Source organism: Phaethon aethereus, assembly GCF_964289735.1.
Source record: "Phaethon aethereus genome assembly, chromosome: 2".
Taxonomy (NCBI): Eukaryota; Metazoa; Chordata; class Aves; order Phaethontiformes; family Phaethontidae; genus Phaethon; species Phaethon aethereus.
In genome coordinates this window covers 131,971,322-131,987,233 of record NC_138582.1, presented here as the reverse complement: position 1 = coordinate 131,987,233, position 15,912 = coordinate 131,971,322, and the positions used below count along the sequence as shown (strand labels likewise).

At 39.1% G+C, this 15,912-nt stretch overlaps 1 protein-coding gene across 1 annotated transcript in view; it reads left to right on the top strand.

Annotated features, from left to right (window-relative positions):
• Positions 1-15,912, top strand: part of PLCL2 (phospholipase C like 2) — a gene marked incomplete at its 3' end in the record, with an annotated part of 106,061 nt that overhangs the window by 47,843 nt on the left and 42,306 nt on the right. Inside the window, exon 2 of the mRNA XM_082015633.1 lies at positions 11,667-14,153. Coding sequence (XP_081871759.1) covers positions 11,667-14,153 — 2,487 coding nt within the window. The remainder of the gene's footprint in view (positions 1-11,666; positions 14,154-15,912) is intronic.

Below are 15,912 nucleotides of genomic sequence, written 5' to 3'. Positions count from 1 at the left end.
ATGCAGCCCAGGATATGGTTGGCCTTCTGGGCTGCGAGCACATGTTGCCAGCTCCTCATGTCCAGCTTTTCCTCCACCAGTACCCCCAAGTCCTTCTCGGCAGGGCTGCCCTCAATCCTTTCATCCCCCAGTCTGTACTGATACTGGGGGCTGCCCCGACCCAGGCACAGGACCCTGCACTTGGCCTTGTTGAATCTCATGAGGTTCACACAGGCCCATTCCTCGAGCTTGTCCAGGTCCCTCTGGATGGCATCCCGTCCCTCAGGGGTGTCAACCGCACCACTCAGCTTGGTGTCATCTGTAAACTTGCTGAGGGTGCACTCGATCCCACTGTCTCTGTCATTGATGAAGATATTAAACAGTACTGGTTCCAATATGGACCCCTGAGGGACAGCAGTTGTCACTGATCTCCACTTGGACGTTGAGCTGTTGACCACTACTCTCTGGATGCGACCATCCAACCAATTCCTCACCTACCCGACAGTCCACCCATCAAATCCATCTCTCTCCCATTTAGAGAGAAGAATGTTGTGGGGACTGTGTCAAAGGCCTTACAGAAGTCCTGATAGACAACATTGGTAGCTCTTCCCTTGACCACTGATGTGGTCACTCCATCATAGAAGGCCACTATGTTGGTCAGGCAGGACTTGCCCATGGTGGAGCTGTGATGGCTGTCTCTAATTACCGCCCTGTCCTCCATGTGCCTTAGTATAGCATCTAGGAGGATCAGTTCCATGATCTTCCCAGGCACAGGGGTGAGGCTGACAGGTTGGTATTTCCCAGTGTTCTCTTTGCTCCCCTTTTTAAAAATGGATGCAGTGTTTCCCGTTTTCCAGTCACCAGAGACTTCACTGGACTGCCATGACTTTTCAAATACCATGGGGAGTGGCTTGGCAACTACATCAGCCAATTCTCTCAGGACTCTGGGCTACATCTCATCAGGTCCCATAGACTTGTGTATGTTCAGGTTCCTCAGGTGCTCTCAAACCTGATTTTCTCTTACAGTGGGAGAGACTTTGCTCCTCCATGTCCCTATCTTGCAGTCTATCCCCTCAAGAGATGTGGGAAGAGGCACTGCCCAAACCAAACAAAAACAAGGCTTATGTCTGTGGGAAGCTTTGGAAGAGCTATTCGGAAGGCTTTACCAACAGCAGTGGGAAAGGGTAGGGAGGCTTGAGCCAGTGCTCACACTCATGTCTTGTTGGTCCTGCTGTTGGCTTCTCTTTCCTCTCTGATGCCGGAGAGGAGTAGCACAGAGAGAGGTGAAGCAGCTTTCTGCAGAGGCTGTGCTGCATCTGAAATTACAGAAATCTTAAATGTGGTTATTGTGTTATCTTTATAAGTCACCCACATGCTATATTCTTGTTTTAAACTGTGAAGCCTGACAGCTGGGTATGGAAGTTACTTATTTTGCCAATTCAGTCAAATTGTTCTTTATGCCTGAAATGAAAAATGGAAAAATCACGTGCTTTCTAATAGTGGAACTGACTTGCAGCTATGAATACTTGAAAAAAATCTGAGACTCATCTTCAGGATGATTGCTATAGTGTTCTGCATATTAAATCTTGTTGATAGGTCTTGACTGAAATGTTCATGAAAGTATATCTTAGCTATAATATTTGGGTATTTAAAACATTATTGAAGAGCTGAAAATGAAAATGCTCAGAGTTTAAATAGTTGTGCGTGTATGCAGAAAGAGCATCTTGCTGGTTTTAAGTATCACAGCAAAGACTCGGAGGCTTCTTCACTCCTGAGCTGTACTGAAACCTGTTGATGGAGTTTGGTTATTAGAATCCTCCAGTATCTTCTTCTGCAGTATCAGCTTTGTTGTCTTCAGTTATCATAGAGTCATAGAATCATTAAGGTTGGAAAAGACCTTTGAGATAATCAAGTCCGACCATCAACCCAATACCCAGTGACCACTAAACCATGTCCCGGCGTGCCACGTCTACACATTTTTTGAATACCTCCAGGGATGGTGACTCCACTACTTCCCTGGGCAGTCTATTCCAGTGTTTGACCACTCTTTCAGTAAAGAAATTTTTCCCAATATCCAATTTAAACCTCCCCTGGCACAACTTGAGGCCATTTCCTCTTGTCCTATTGCTAGTTACTTGGGAGAAGAGACCAACACCCACCTTGCCACAGCCTCCTTTCAGGTGGTTGTAGAGAGCGGTAAGGTCTCCCCTCAGCCTCCTCTTCTCCAGACTGAACAACCCCAGTTCTCTCAGCCGCTCCTCATAAGAATTGTGCTCCAGACCCCTCACCAGCTTCATTGCCCTTCTCTGGACATGCTACAGCACCTCAATGTCCTTCTTGTAGTGAGGGGCCCAAAACTGAACACAGGATTCGAGGTACGGCCTCACCAGTGGCAGAGGGAAGATCACTTCCCTACTCCTGCTGGCCACACTATTGCTGATACAGGCCAGGACGCTGTTGGCCTTCTTGGCCACCTGGGCACACTGCTGGCTCATGTTCAGCCGGCTGTCAACCAGCACCCCCAGGTCCTTTTCTGCCGGGCAGCTCTCCAGCCACTCCTCCCCAAGCCTGCAGCGTTGCATGGGGTTGTTATGACCAAAGTGCAGGACCTGGCACTTGCCTTGTTAAACCTCATACAATTGACTTCGGCCCATCGATCCAGCCTGTCCAGATCCCTCTGCAGAACCTTCCTACCATCCAGCAGATCAACACTCCCACCCAACTTGGTGTCACCTGCAAACTTACTGAGGGAGCACTCGATCCCCTCATCCAGATCATTGGTAAAGACATTGAACAAGACCGGCCCCAGTACTGAGCCCTGGGGAACAGCACTCATGACCGGCCACCAACTGCATTTAACGCCATTCACTACAACTCTCTGGGCTCGGCTGTCCAGCCAGTTTTTTTACCCAGCGCAAAGTACACCTGTCTAAGCCAAGAGCTGCCAGTTTCTCCAGGAGAATGCTGTGGGAGACAGTGTTAAAATTAATCAATTATTCTTCAAGCTGAAAGTATATATAACTATTATTCCTTTTTCTGATCATCCATGACTGAAAAAACAAATACTTATAATAAACATGAGTTTCTCTATAGCAGTTAAAATGATCTGTTTGCCATAGGCCATATGAATTTGGTTAAAATACTGCTTGTTTGGATCGGAAATATACATGTTTTTCTTTTATTGTTTGTGAAAAGTGGATACCTCTTTTGCTTCCATTGGAAATGCAACCCAGAAGCCTGAACTGTAACTGACTCAATAAAGTAAAAAACTTAGACATTCATGCCAAGCATAACTCAAGCTTTGGCACTGTCAGTGCTCACAGCAGTCTGGGCAATTTCCTTAGCTGTTTCTTACTTTTTTTTTTTTTTTTTGAGATGGAACTTTTCTTTTTCCCTTTCCCCTGCTCATCTGTGTTGCAGATTAACCCCTGAAACCAAATGCCCCTTTATTTTACTATCATAAATACACAGATATACTTACCTATGAAAGAACACCTCAGTTGTGTTTGAATGTTTTTTTTACTACTGTATTTTAATATAAAGATATATAGTATTATCAAGTTCTCTCATTATGTGTATTGCTTTATAAACATAAATTCATTTCTGTGAATTACAGTAGTTGCTGCTTTAATGCAAACATTCTTGGCAGCATGAATCAGCAGAATGGAGAAATCTTAGTTACTATAAACAATTTTTTAAATTTAGGTCGAAATGAAACATAGTGTAAGTAGTTACAGTTCCTTTATTTTCAACAGACTAAGTAATATCAGATTGTTTACATATTTTTGAAGAACTTGTGGATTTGTGAGTGCTGAATTAATATATTGAAACGCCACTTTTTTATTTTGAGACACAAAATGTGGTTTTGTGCTGCTTTAGTGAGTTTTAGCTTTGGAGTTAGGACATCCTCTTACCTTGCTCAGCTTGAAGAGCTGAGTGAGAAGGAGCGAGTGGCAGCATGCCTGTGGATGTCTTGGGCATCTTGGTGGAAGAAGAGTCTGCCTTGTAGCAGAAGTTCACGGAAAGCTTCCCTGCGACATACTGTGAGAGCATCTAAACGCTGAAGAACCTAAGGATGCTGAAGTCAGCAACATCAAAAAAAGCATTTAAAAAATTATTCCTTTACTCTTGGTAAACTGATCAAATGACTAAATAAGCTCTTCTGTAAGAAGTTTTACAAAGAAAGCCTTAGTCTAGACTTTATTTGCAAAACTGTATTTCCCTGCTCGTCACAGTCTTTAACTGAGTTAAAGTGCTCTAAAAGCAACAAGGGCAACACAGGCTACCATTTTCCTCTGCTCTTTCTAATAGGTAGTGTAGTAGTGATCTCTCTCATATAATATACTCATAAATTTTCTGCTGTCCTGTTTTCTTGAAGTGAGGCAGGATGAAATGAGCCAAAGGAGCCCTGGGAACCTCAATTCTCTTATGTTGTGGTGTTGGTAGTTCTTTCTTATACCTTGCCTTTATGTTCAGTATGTTTATGAAATTGTTGATGTACATTCAGTGAGGTGGATCAAGATGAGAGATTTTGTTCTCCCAATGACATAAAGTTCTCTTGTGGAGTCATGTAGGACCCGATTTCAACAGAACAGTTTCAACAGCATTGATCTTAATTGAATTAATTTCTTGATAAAAGGGAGTGATTCTGTTCTTTCCTCCCATTTTTAATCAATTCTCTGTTTCAGGTGGTTATTTTGAACCAGCTCTGATACTTACTTGATGACATGGTAAATTGTTTCAGCTCACTAAAATTGCAGGAGACTAATTCAGCAAAAAAGGGATTTTTTGTTTCCTGAGGTGGTGAGGTGAATTAACTTAACTGTGTGTAAGAGAGGTGCTAATGTGGGCCTGAGGAGCTGGGGTGGGAAAAAGGGAGATGCAGCTGGGACAGGAGGAGACAGGACAGAAAATTAATGTTTTCAAGAGGGAATTGGTTTAGCTGTATCATGAAACCACACAATTAGCCGATCTGAAATAAAACAGGTAATTTTTGTTTGAGTGTTGAGCTAAGACTTGCCATTGTGTCCATATTCCTTTAATAATAGAATGCCTTTAGTAAAAAATGATTTTAAAAAATATTACTTGTTACTTTTACAGCTAGTTTTCATATTTTTCTTTCCCCTTCACTGTTATTTATAACATTGTGTAACTGGGTCTGGCTGGGGTCAACCCACCACACACTGAAAAAATACGGTTCTCTTAAAAGATTTCTGCAAACAGCAGATATGCCATGAACATCAGTTTGGAAAAATACTGAAACGTGGAGCTCAAATACAGTGACTCACGATGAGTGGGAGGCTCTGTGTTTTCCAAATAGCTGATGTTTTGTCTCCCCCCAAAATGCCTTTTTTTTAGGTTGTGGACTCTTTGCTTTGTCTTAAATACAACTGCTCAGTGCTGTGTTTCATTAAACAGTGGCTACAGTTCCATTGAAAAACTACTGTACACGATGTGATTTAATTTGTACTGTTTCTGAAGTGTTTGGAATTCTGTCAGCTGAACTGCTAATTACTTGGAGAGTTTTTTCTTGCTTTGATTTTCACATGCTCTGCAAGCTTTGGACAGCTGTGTTAAAGCATTATAAAGTACGTGCTTTTTAGTGAATTTGGGTCACCGTGTTAGTAAGAATCTCCTAGTAATGGCAACTTAAAAGGTACTGACTAGGAAGAATGTACATACTTGTCTAGAGGAGCGAATGAGCTGGCAGCTGTATGTAAGCAACCTATACATAATAATTATTTTTTTATTTTGTGTTTTCAAAAATAATTGGCCCTGTTTATTATTGCTGTATCAGTTAAAGATACTTTTTCAAAGAAAACTCTAAATATTTTTGTGATGAAAATATTTATGGAGAGAAGGATAATATGATAATGACATTGTGTTCATAACTAATTTGCTGATCTATGGCTGCATTTGTATCTTGAAAACCACAGGTGAAACCTTGGAAAAGAACAAGTTACTGATATGATCCTATTTTTATTAAAATGCATTTAGAAATCGAATATTTTAAAATGATGCCTTAAATCTCTGTATTTTTATCCTTTGAATAGACCTAACTACATATAGACATACCTGAATGCTTTCTTAAGTATGAAGAAAATCTCCAAAATTCAGGGTTTTTATTTTGCAGGGTTCTGAAGAAAAATGCTTAGGAATCTTAATTAAACAAATAAAGCTTAAATTAATTTTTTTTTTTTAACTAACCACTTCCTGAAATGGGCTTATGTTATGCATCATATTGTTAAGCTCGGTGATTTTGCAGTTGCTGCTGAGTTGCATTTGATGAAGACAGGCAGTTTTCGAACTCACGTTGGCTATTTAAGTATCACATGCGCTATAAAACCAAGTCATCAATGGGTTGTATAGTGTCAGAAGAGTAGTTCACTCTATGTTCATCATGAAGATCATTAGACTCTTTGTTCTCGTCATAAAGTAGTGAATTGTATTGCAACTGTTGTCTACAGATGTACATTAAATAACTTCTAAAACAGCTTTTATGCTATATGACATTGAATAATAGTGTGATTTAAAAAAAAAACCCAAAACAAACTGAACTTAGGCATGGGCTGTGTTCTCACCTACTCACTAGTAATTGTTCAGAGTATTGCCCCAACACTGACCCTCAGATTCCCAAACATGTCACTTAATTTTTTGCATGTAAGTTCTGAATTTTTGATTTATTTAAAAGCTATTGAGACACTGTGTGTGATTGTAGTCTTATTACTAAACATATGAATGGACCTTGCTGTCTTTGCCAGGCTAAATGGCTCAGCATCCATCTTGTTTCTAAGCTTGTTTGGGATTAATTAAGTAGGCATTCTTGGGACTGTAGCTCCTGCAGACTGTATGCCATCATTGCCACAAGGTGTGTAAGTTTCTTCACATGTCAAAGCTCAGACATTTACAGTCAAAAAGCCTGCAGCAAGGTGTTGGGGTTGAGGGGAGGCATCTTATGCTCTATTTTTTATGTAGTTGCTTGGTTGGCAGAGCACTCACCAACTCATTGACTAGCCCTTCTGCCTGGGGATCTTCAAATGCGCAGCCCCTCATGTGCTAGCTGCATGCTCTCACGACTAGGATGGAGCTGCCTTCCACAGTTCTGACGAACCTCTGGTATATAAACACGAATGGCAATTTTGTATGGTTAGAGCATAAACAAAAAGCAGCAGGATCTGTCCACTGAGGAGGTGGGTATTCCTCCGAGAGGGCAAAAGTCAGTGTTCAGGTCTCTGCTGCATGGACTGCTTGTACGTTTTGCATTCAGGGTCACCAAGTGAAATGTTTATAGAGTAATGACATCAGGGACTTTCACTTCCCAGATGAGTGCTCTAAAAATGTGTCATTCTGCCACTTCCTCTTGTTACCATTGTCTTGTCTTTGTAAAGTCCTCTGTCCCAAAAGGACTACCTTAGTGGGCTAAATGCAGATAGAAGCCTTAATCTTCAAATCCCAGTTAGCATTAACTACCGCATCAAAGCTGCAGCTAGCTGCTTTAGTTGTGGAGGGAGGCAGGGATCGGAGACACCCGTCTCCCAAGTTGTTGTTGGCGAGTGTAAGAACCATTCTGTATTGGCAGATGGAAGGACTGTCCTGCACAGTGCACCAGTTGCAGCCTCTCACTTCCCACCTCGGGGGGTTGGCAGGCCCCTGCCTTGGGCTCTTAAGTTTCTTCCTAGAGTGTTCTAGGTTCCACTGTACCGAGCAGTACCTAAACTTCTTGGTAAGTCCAGGACTGGATGTTTTTTGAAGTACTGTTTTCCCCCTGGTGTGTTCTGGGGCATATTTACAGGTCATAAAGTTCACTCTCTGCATCCTTTCCTTTAGTAGGTGTTTGCAAACCTTGCACTATTCATTGTTTCCTCTATCATCTTGATCTATTACGTTATCAAATCTCTGTTTGGACTCTGCCACTGTCCCTATCAGTAGCCGCGGTTACTGGAACAACTCTAAGTAATTTTATCATAAAATTGCTTGTATTAAAAGCTTTGCTGTTCAAGAATGATGTGCATATCTCTCAATGTCTGATGCAAGATTCTTTGTTGTCTACAGAATTCTGTTTTGTAGATAGCACTGTCTTAGTCACAGAACCATTTCTTTGTACCTTGAAAGGGATAAAAAAAAAAGTTATGGTGGAGATACTGTTCTGTGTTTGGTTTTTTTAAGCCATTTTCTCCAGCTATCTCTGTCTTGTTAAGTGCCGGAGATGTCGGCTGGGATTATTTCTGTTTTTTAAATGGCTAGATACTTCATTTTCTGTTGCTACGAACTCCTGGATAAACTAAACTCTTTGTGTTGTCACTTGTAGTGATATTAGCAAAGTTTCACAACAGTTTTACCTGTGGTCTGGTTTGTTTCTCAAAACTTCTTTCAGGTGACCTTGGATGTGGCACACATAGTTTAGGAAATGTATTGAGGAGGTGGTCATTCTGATTTCAATGATTAAGTCTTACGAAGAACAGGCAGTCTTTAGGGGAAGTCCTGAGTTATGGTGACAGTACCTGTTCTAATCTGAAGATTGTCGTGGTCTTCATTGTGTGAGAGATCCTAGAAGGACTCTGAAGGTTGTTCCAGCACAAAATTTGTAGCTTCTGCCATGGACAGAATTATGCACCTGCACTGTAGAGCCATCTTGAACAGCATCAAGAATGCTCTAAGTCTCAGGAATGTTGAGAAGTCACTCCTGTGTTTGTTCAGATCTACAGAGTTTTCTAATGTGCCAGTCTTCTTGATTCAAGACCGACTTAAAGCCATGAGAGTGACCCAGTTCATGAATGCCACCCTGCTTTTAGGGTGAAATCCTCCACATCATATAGAAGAATATATTTGCCTCCTTCTCCATGCCAGACTATCTCCCTGAGGCTCACAAACGTGTTCCGTGGAGAGTGCACACTCTATGCAATCACATTCTCATTTTATGAATGAGAGTTTCTCTTCTGTTTCTTTTTAGACAGCCACTTATTCATTGGGTAATTCTGGCCAGTGTCTTTGGGGAAATATCCTTTGTTGTTCTGTTTATGCAGATTGATTGCGACTGCCATGTCTCAGTCAGGATGGGGACTCGCACGAGCAATCTGGTAGTTCAGGGTCATTGATCTCTGGAGAAGCAAAAACTTATAAAGTGTGTTCTGGAGTTCAGAGCTGTGAGAAACTCACAAGAGTATTTTAAAATTTGTCTTTGTGGTCACCACATTCAGGCAGTGATGTCTACTGATGAATAAGCCAAGTGGTGAGATTGCTTTACCCTGCAGAAATGCAGAATACTGTCAAACTGGTCTCAGATTCATCTGGCAGGCAAGCAAAATAGCCTTGCAGGTGTGGTAGATTGAATTATCCCTCTCATGCGCATGTGTAAACTCCAATTCAGTCTTCAGATAGCTAGAGTTGGGAATGGGGTTGCCTTGAGAAGGACCTTTTTACATCAGATGGCGGATCTTTTTTTCTCCCTTGCCATTCCATGTCTTGGATCAGACACAATCCTGATCATAGAGAAAGGCATAGGCCTTCCTTCTGTTTGGTAGATACTGATCACAGTCAGGCAAGATAGTACTTCCCAGGCGTTGATGGTTCTGGTGTCAGGAAGTTATCTGACAGCTGTCTCTCACTGAAGGGTTCAAGAAATATATCCCCCTCCTAGGTCTGTGACTGAGAAAACATGCTTCGTTCCAAGCCCTAAAATACTGGGCAGGAATGTCATTGCTCATTTCTGTAGGGCTGTCCCTTGACACTTTTTTAGGTTAGGAGATGTAGATAGACCAGTAGCCAGACAAGAAGCTAGGCTTACAAGAGAACAAAAATCTTTGTAAACAAGACTCACATTTGTAATTTATTATTTTTTTTAAATTAAAGAAATTTGCTTTTGTTTGAAAGCAATCCTCATGCCCAAACTACATGAGATTCCAAGAGTCAACTGTGTGTGGTATCCATTGCAGGTGTTTGATCTGGACTCAGAAATAGAACAGTCCTCTGTCGGGTTATTCGCTTTTACTGGTCTCTTGAGAACTTGCATAAAGCAAATTCTTCTGTCATTAAAGGTGCAAGAATCATATGATTGATCAGTTTTCTAAAACACAGAACGGCAAATATTAAGTCTGCTTACTTCACTAATCATTGTTTTCTATGAAAGGTTTTTCAGATGCATATAAATTAAATTACACAATTCTGCATTTTCAATTTAATGAAATTAAACATACAGCACATATGCCCTGAACTGGAAATGTATTCTGTAATGAATGGTTTTTATTTGAACATCTGTTCAGCGTAGCAATCATTAAAAGTTTTTTTTCCCTCTCCTTTCTGCCATATAAGTAACGCTGATTTGCACTGGAACATACTTCAAGTGGAAGACTATTAGAGGGAAAATCAACATTCTTTCTGTATAAAGCTGGAAAAGTAATTTTTTGAGCGGTGCTGCAATATAAGAAGAACACTTCTGAATTGGGTATCTAATATAAAAAGATTATTTCATGAAAGTATTATTTCAGACTACAAGTTAGGTTATCAAGATACATGATGCTTTTAAAAAAACGCAGCATTTTTTCGATTTCAGAAAATGCAGATAATGAAAGCACACATTTTTCGTAAATTTAGTTCTTTCTCATGAAATTGATTATAATTAAGTCATCTGTTACTGATTTATTTACACTTCTTTGAATTAATACAAACAGCAAATAGAGGTAGCTAGATTATATTATTTTGTCTTTTTTTTTTTAATAGATTATATATCCAGTTTCCTACCCAAGCTTTCTCTAGTAAACTTAGACTTCTGGGTTATTCCATTGTTTTAAGAGAAAAGGTGAATCACTTTTGCTTCCCTTCCTGACCAGGTCTTGCATTTTCCATGCAAGTTCTTTCTAATGATATGCAGCTTCTTTGGAACCGGCTAAACTTTAATCCTCTCAGGTGGTTCCGTCCTGAGTCACTGTCGTATTTCCTGAAACTCAGAACTTGCAGTGAATTATATCTGCTCCAGTCCAGCTGCTTGAGTTTCAGTGTAGCTTCTTAAGACTAATGTGGATGGTTTCTTAGTATAGGGGTGGGATGCATGTGTCAATGCTCTGGGCAGTTCGTGGGAAGAACATGGATAGGTGCAATAGAGAAGGGAGCTATGTGTAACAAGTGTTGTTAACATCTTGTGTACTTAGATTAGGACCATGTCCTGTGTATTTTATATAGTTAATTTTGTATTAATGTTTCTCTGGTGTTCATGAGGACCCTGTCAGCATGGTATTAAAGCATTATATTCTGTACTGACAAAGTTCAGCAAATATCCGGAGGACTGTATAAGAACTCGGAGGAAAGCTTACTTCCTACTGCCTTGTCTGTAGAATGCATTAGCTCTGTAAGTAGGTTATTACTGATAAAGTAAAATGCATTTATACAGCATTATTATTTCATTAGCATTCAAAACTTGCTTTGTTTAATTTTGTGTTCATACAAAATATTAAAAAAAAAAAACAACAAACCCTGGAAGATGACTTACATAGGCAAGAACAAATATGAAGGCATTATTACTATTATCATTTGTGATGCTTCCAATAAGAATTTCCATCTTACTGGTCACCACGCAGATGCTAGACCTTTTTGAACTACATTATGGACTTTCAGCTGTAAGTTGAAACCTATTTCAGTGTTGAGCAAAATCATACTGATACATGTTTTCTTTTTTTCCCTCCCTTGTTTACCAGGATGGTACGAAACAAAAGCGAGAACGGAAAAAGACTGTGTCATTTAGCAGTATGCCAACTGAGAAAAAGATCAGCAGTGCAAGTGACTGTATAAATGCAATGGTTGAAGGCTCTGAGCTCAAAAAGATTCGATCCAACTCTAGGGTATATCACCGATATTTTCTTTTAGATGCAGATATGCAGTCTTTACGCTGGGAACCTTCAAAAAAGGATTCTGAAAAAGCAAAGATTGATATTAAATCAATCAAAGAAGTAAGAACAGGAAAAAATACAGATATTTTTCGCAGCAATGGAATATATGACCAGATATCAGAAGACTGTGCATTTTCAATTATCTATGGAGAAAACTATGAGTCACTAGATCTTGTTGCTAACTCAGCAGACATTGCAAATATTTGGGTTACTGGCTTAAGATACCTGATTTCTTATGGAAAACATACTCTAGATATGATAGAAAGTACTCAAGATAATATGCGGACTTCATGGCTTTCACAGATGTTCAGTGAATCAGATATAGAAAATTTGGGACATATACCCCTGTGTAATGCTGTACAGTTTATAAAAGACTTAAACCCTGGTTTAAAAAATAATAAAATTGAACTAAAATTCAAGGAGTTACATAGATCCAAGGAAAAAACTGGTACTGAAGTAACAAAAGAAGAGTTTATTGAAGTTTTTCATGAGCTTTGTACCAGACCTGAAATCTATTTCCTGTTGGTTCAGTTTTCAAGCAATAAAGAATTCCTAGATACCAAGGATCTCATGATGTTTTTAGAAGCAGAACAGGGTATGGCACACGTCACGGAAGAAATAAGCCTTGAAATTATTCAGAAATACGAGCCAGCCAAAGAGGGCCAGGAAAAGGGTTGTCTTTCTATAGATGGGTTTACGAACTACCTTACTTCACCAGACTGCCACATATTTGATCCAGAACATAAAAAAGTTTGTCAAGATATGAAACAACCTTTATCTCATTATTTTATAAATTCATCTCATAATACATACTTAATAGAGGATCAGTTTCGAGGGCCTTCTGACATCACAGGTTACATTCGTGCTCTTAAAATGGGTTGTCGAAGTGTTGAACTGGATGTATGGGATGGTCCAGATAATGAGCCTGTGATTTACACAGGGCATACAATGACATCACAGATTGTCTTCCGTAGTGTGATTGACATTATTAACAAGTATGCATTTTTTGCTTCAGAATACCCTCTTATTTTGTGTTTAGAAAATCATTGTTCTATTAAGCAGCAGAAAGTGATGGTACAACACATGAAAAAAATTTTGGGGGACAAATTACATACACAGTCTCCAAACATTGAAGAATCTTATCTTCCATCACCGGAATCACTTAAAGGGAAAATACTAATTAAAGCAAAGAAACTTTCCTCTAATTGTTCTGGACTAGAAGGAGATGTTACAGATGAAGATGAAGGAGCAGAAATGTCACAGAGAGTGGGGAAAGAGGGGGTAGAACAGCAAAACTCGATGATGGGGAAGAGATTTCAGCTCTGCAAAGAACTCTCTGAGTTGGTAAGCATATGTAAATCAGTTCAGTTCAAAGAGTTTCAAGTTTCATTTCAGCTCCAGAAGTACTGGGAAGTGTGCTCATTTAACGAAGTGCTTGCAAGCAAATATGCCAATGAAAACCCAGGAGACTTTGTAAATTACAACAAACGTTTTCTTGCGCGAGTTTTCCCCAGTCCGATGAGGATTGACTCTAGTAATATGAATCCCCAGGACTTTTGGAAATGTGGTTGTCAGATAGTAGCAATGAACTTTCAAACGCCTGGCTTAATGATGGATCTTAACATTGGTTGGTTTCGACAAAATGGAAACTGTGGCTATGTCCTTCGTCCTGCAATCATGAGAGAAGAAGTATCCTTCTTTAGTGCAAATACAAAAGACACTGTGCCTGGAGTTTCACCTCAGCTGCTTCATATTAAAATCATTAGCGGGCAAAACTTTCCTAAACCCAAAGGATCAGGTGCCAAAGGTGATGTTGTGGATCCTTACGTGTATGTTGAAATACATGGAATCCCTGCTGACTGTGCAGAGCAAAGGACGAAAACTATGCATCAGAATGGGGATAATCCAATTTTTGATGAAAGCTTTGAATTTCAAATAAATTTACCAGAACTAGCTATGGTGCGTTTTGTAGTACTGGATGATGATTACATTGGGGATGAGTTTATCGGGCAATACACTATTCCCTTTGAATGTCTACAGACTGGTTATCGGCACGTTCCTCTGCAGTCTTTAACTGGTGAAATGTTAGCACATGCTTCCTTGTTTGTGCATGTGGCCATTACTAATCGAAGGGGTGGTGGGAAACCTCATAAGCGGGGCCTCTCTGTGAGGAAGGGCAAGAAATCAAGGGAATATGCTTCTATGAGAACATTATGGATTAAAACAATAGATGAAGTATTCAAGAACGCTCTCCAACCTATTCGGGATGCCACGGATTTGAGAGAAAATATGCAGGTACAGTTTTTACAATGAATTTATTGGTTCTTACATGTAATTTTGTATTGTGATGCATATGGAATATATGTTATTAAGAGTCTTGCCGCATTTTGTAAATTATGTTATTCGAGTCTAATGCTTGAACAGCTTTAAAAATAAGTTATGTCAGAGCAGTCTTTTAGGTGATACTGTCTACTGAGGTAACCTTGGATGCATATGTGGATTTTGTTGAATGTGAAATGGAAATACGACTCCAGTGTTAGAACTCAATCCTGTTGACTCGTCCTATGTCTTTGAAGGAATATTAGATATGCACTAGAGGAAAGTTTGGCAATATTTTAGTTTTAGAAAACCAAGTTAAACAGAAATGCAGGAGGAAAATAGAGCTGATAGAAAAAGGAGACTTTACTGCTTATTAGAAAACTTCTTGTACGTGAAGGTATGTTTAGCGTATTTTCACTGAGGTATTGTTTTTTCCTCATTCCCAAATAGAAGGCAGTCCTTTCTGAAAGACCATTTGCTTTCCATGATTCTTCATAGCAAAAATATGTTAGAAATACATGGAGTTAGTGCTAAGGTATTAAAAGACATACTGTAGAAGAAATTAATGTTACCTTAAAGGTCTTGTATAGTAAACACATTGAATTTCAGGAGAAAGTACAGGCTGAGGTGCATGTTTTTGTGGAAGCCAAGAGATCCCACTTCAAAAATGCATTGTTTGGAGATTCCCATAAAGATTCCAGGTAAATAACCCTCTTAGACATAGATTAAAATGAGTTGTAAACCTGTGTTTTATTTAATAAAGCTTTTAATTATCTGTAGACTTCTGATGGAGTACTAGCAGTGATCAATAAAATTAAGCATAGTCATTTCAAATGAAGTGACCTATTAAATCCTCTTACTCTTACATAATATTAAGGGGAAGCTGATTAAAGGAAATGTCTAAGACTTGATTCTGGATTTTAAAGGCACATCAGTGTAGATAAATTTTCTTCATGGATAATCTTACATTGAAGAGATTTTACTAGTAATACAGTTTTAAAACTCATTTTTCTTCATATGAAAGAAGAAATTAGTACAGCATTATGAAGTTCTCCCATTCCATTTGGTCTATAAAATTGCTATACTAAAAGATTATTAAAAAAATATGGGGTTGATGTTTTGACTCATAAATTTTCACATTATGGTCTACATATAAAGTGAACTTTAGCCATAGTTAACCTATCGAAGGCTAGAATTCTGTCATATAAAGGATACTGTGTCTTAAGACACCTTTCAAGGAAGAGCTGAACCAAAGATTTAAGGAAACAGTGAAAACGTACAGTTTTTGTAGCTACTTTAAACTCTTTACTGTCCGTGCTATAGTATTTTCCAGAATGGATGTAATTGAAAACAGGTGGCTTCTTTGAACATGAGATATTAAAAGGTATTTTATGTATTTTATTCTGTCAGTTTGAAAGTTGTGCTCTCAAGTAAATTCATCATTATCTCTCAAAATGCTGTCAAGAAGATATTTCGAGCACACGAGGGAATATTAGTTTTGCATAACTTTACTGACAGATTATATAATGTGCACAATTTAAACTTGCACAACTAAGGTTTTACAGCTAATAAAAGTAAAAAACCCCACTCAAGTATCAACTTACGTGAGATTTGATTAATTTCTATATTACTGAAATTTTGCATTATAAATCTTTATGATTTTTATGAAACAGAAGTAATGTCCTCACAAACCAGATTATAAAGAGCAAAGTTGTTTTTTTTTTTAATAGAAGAT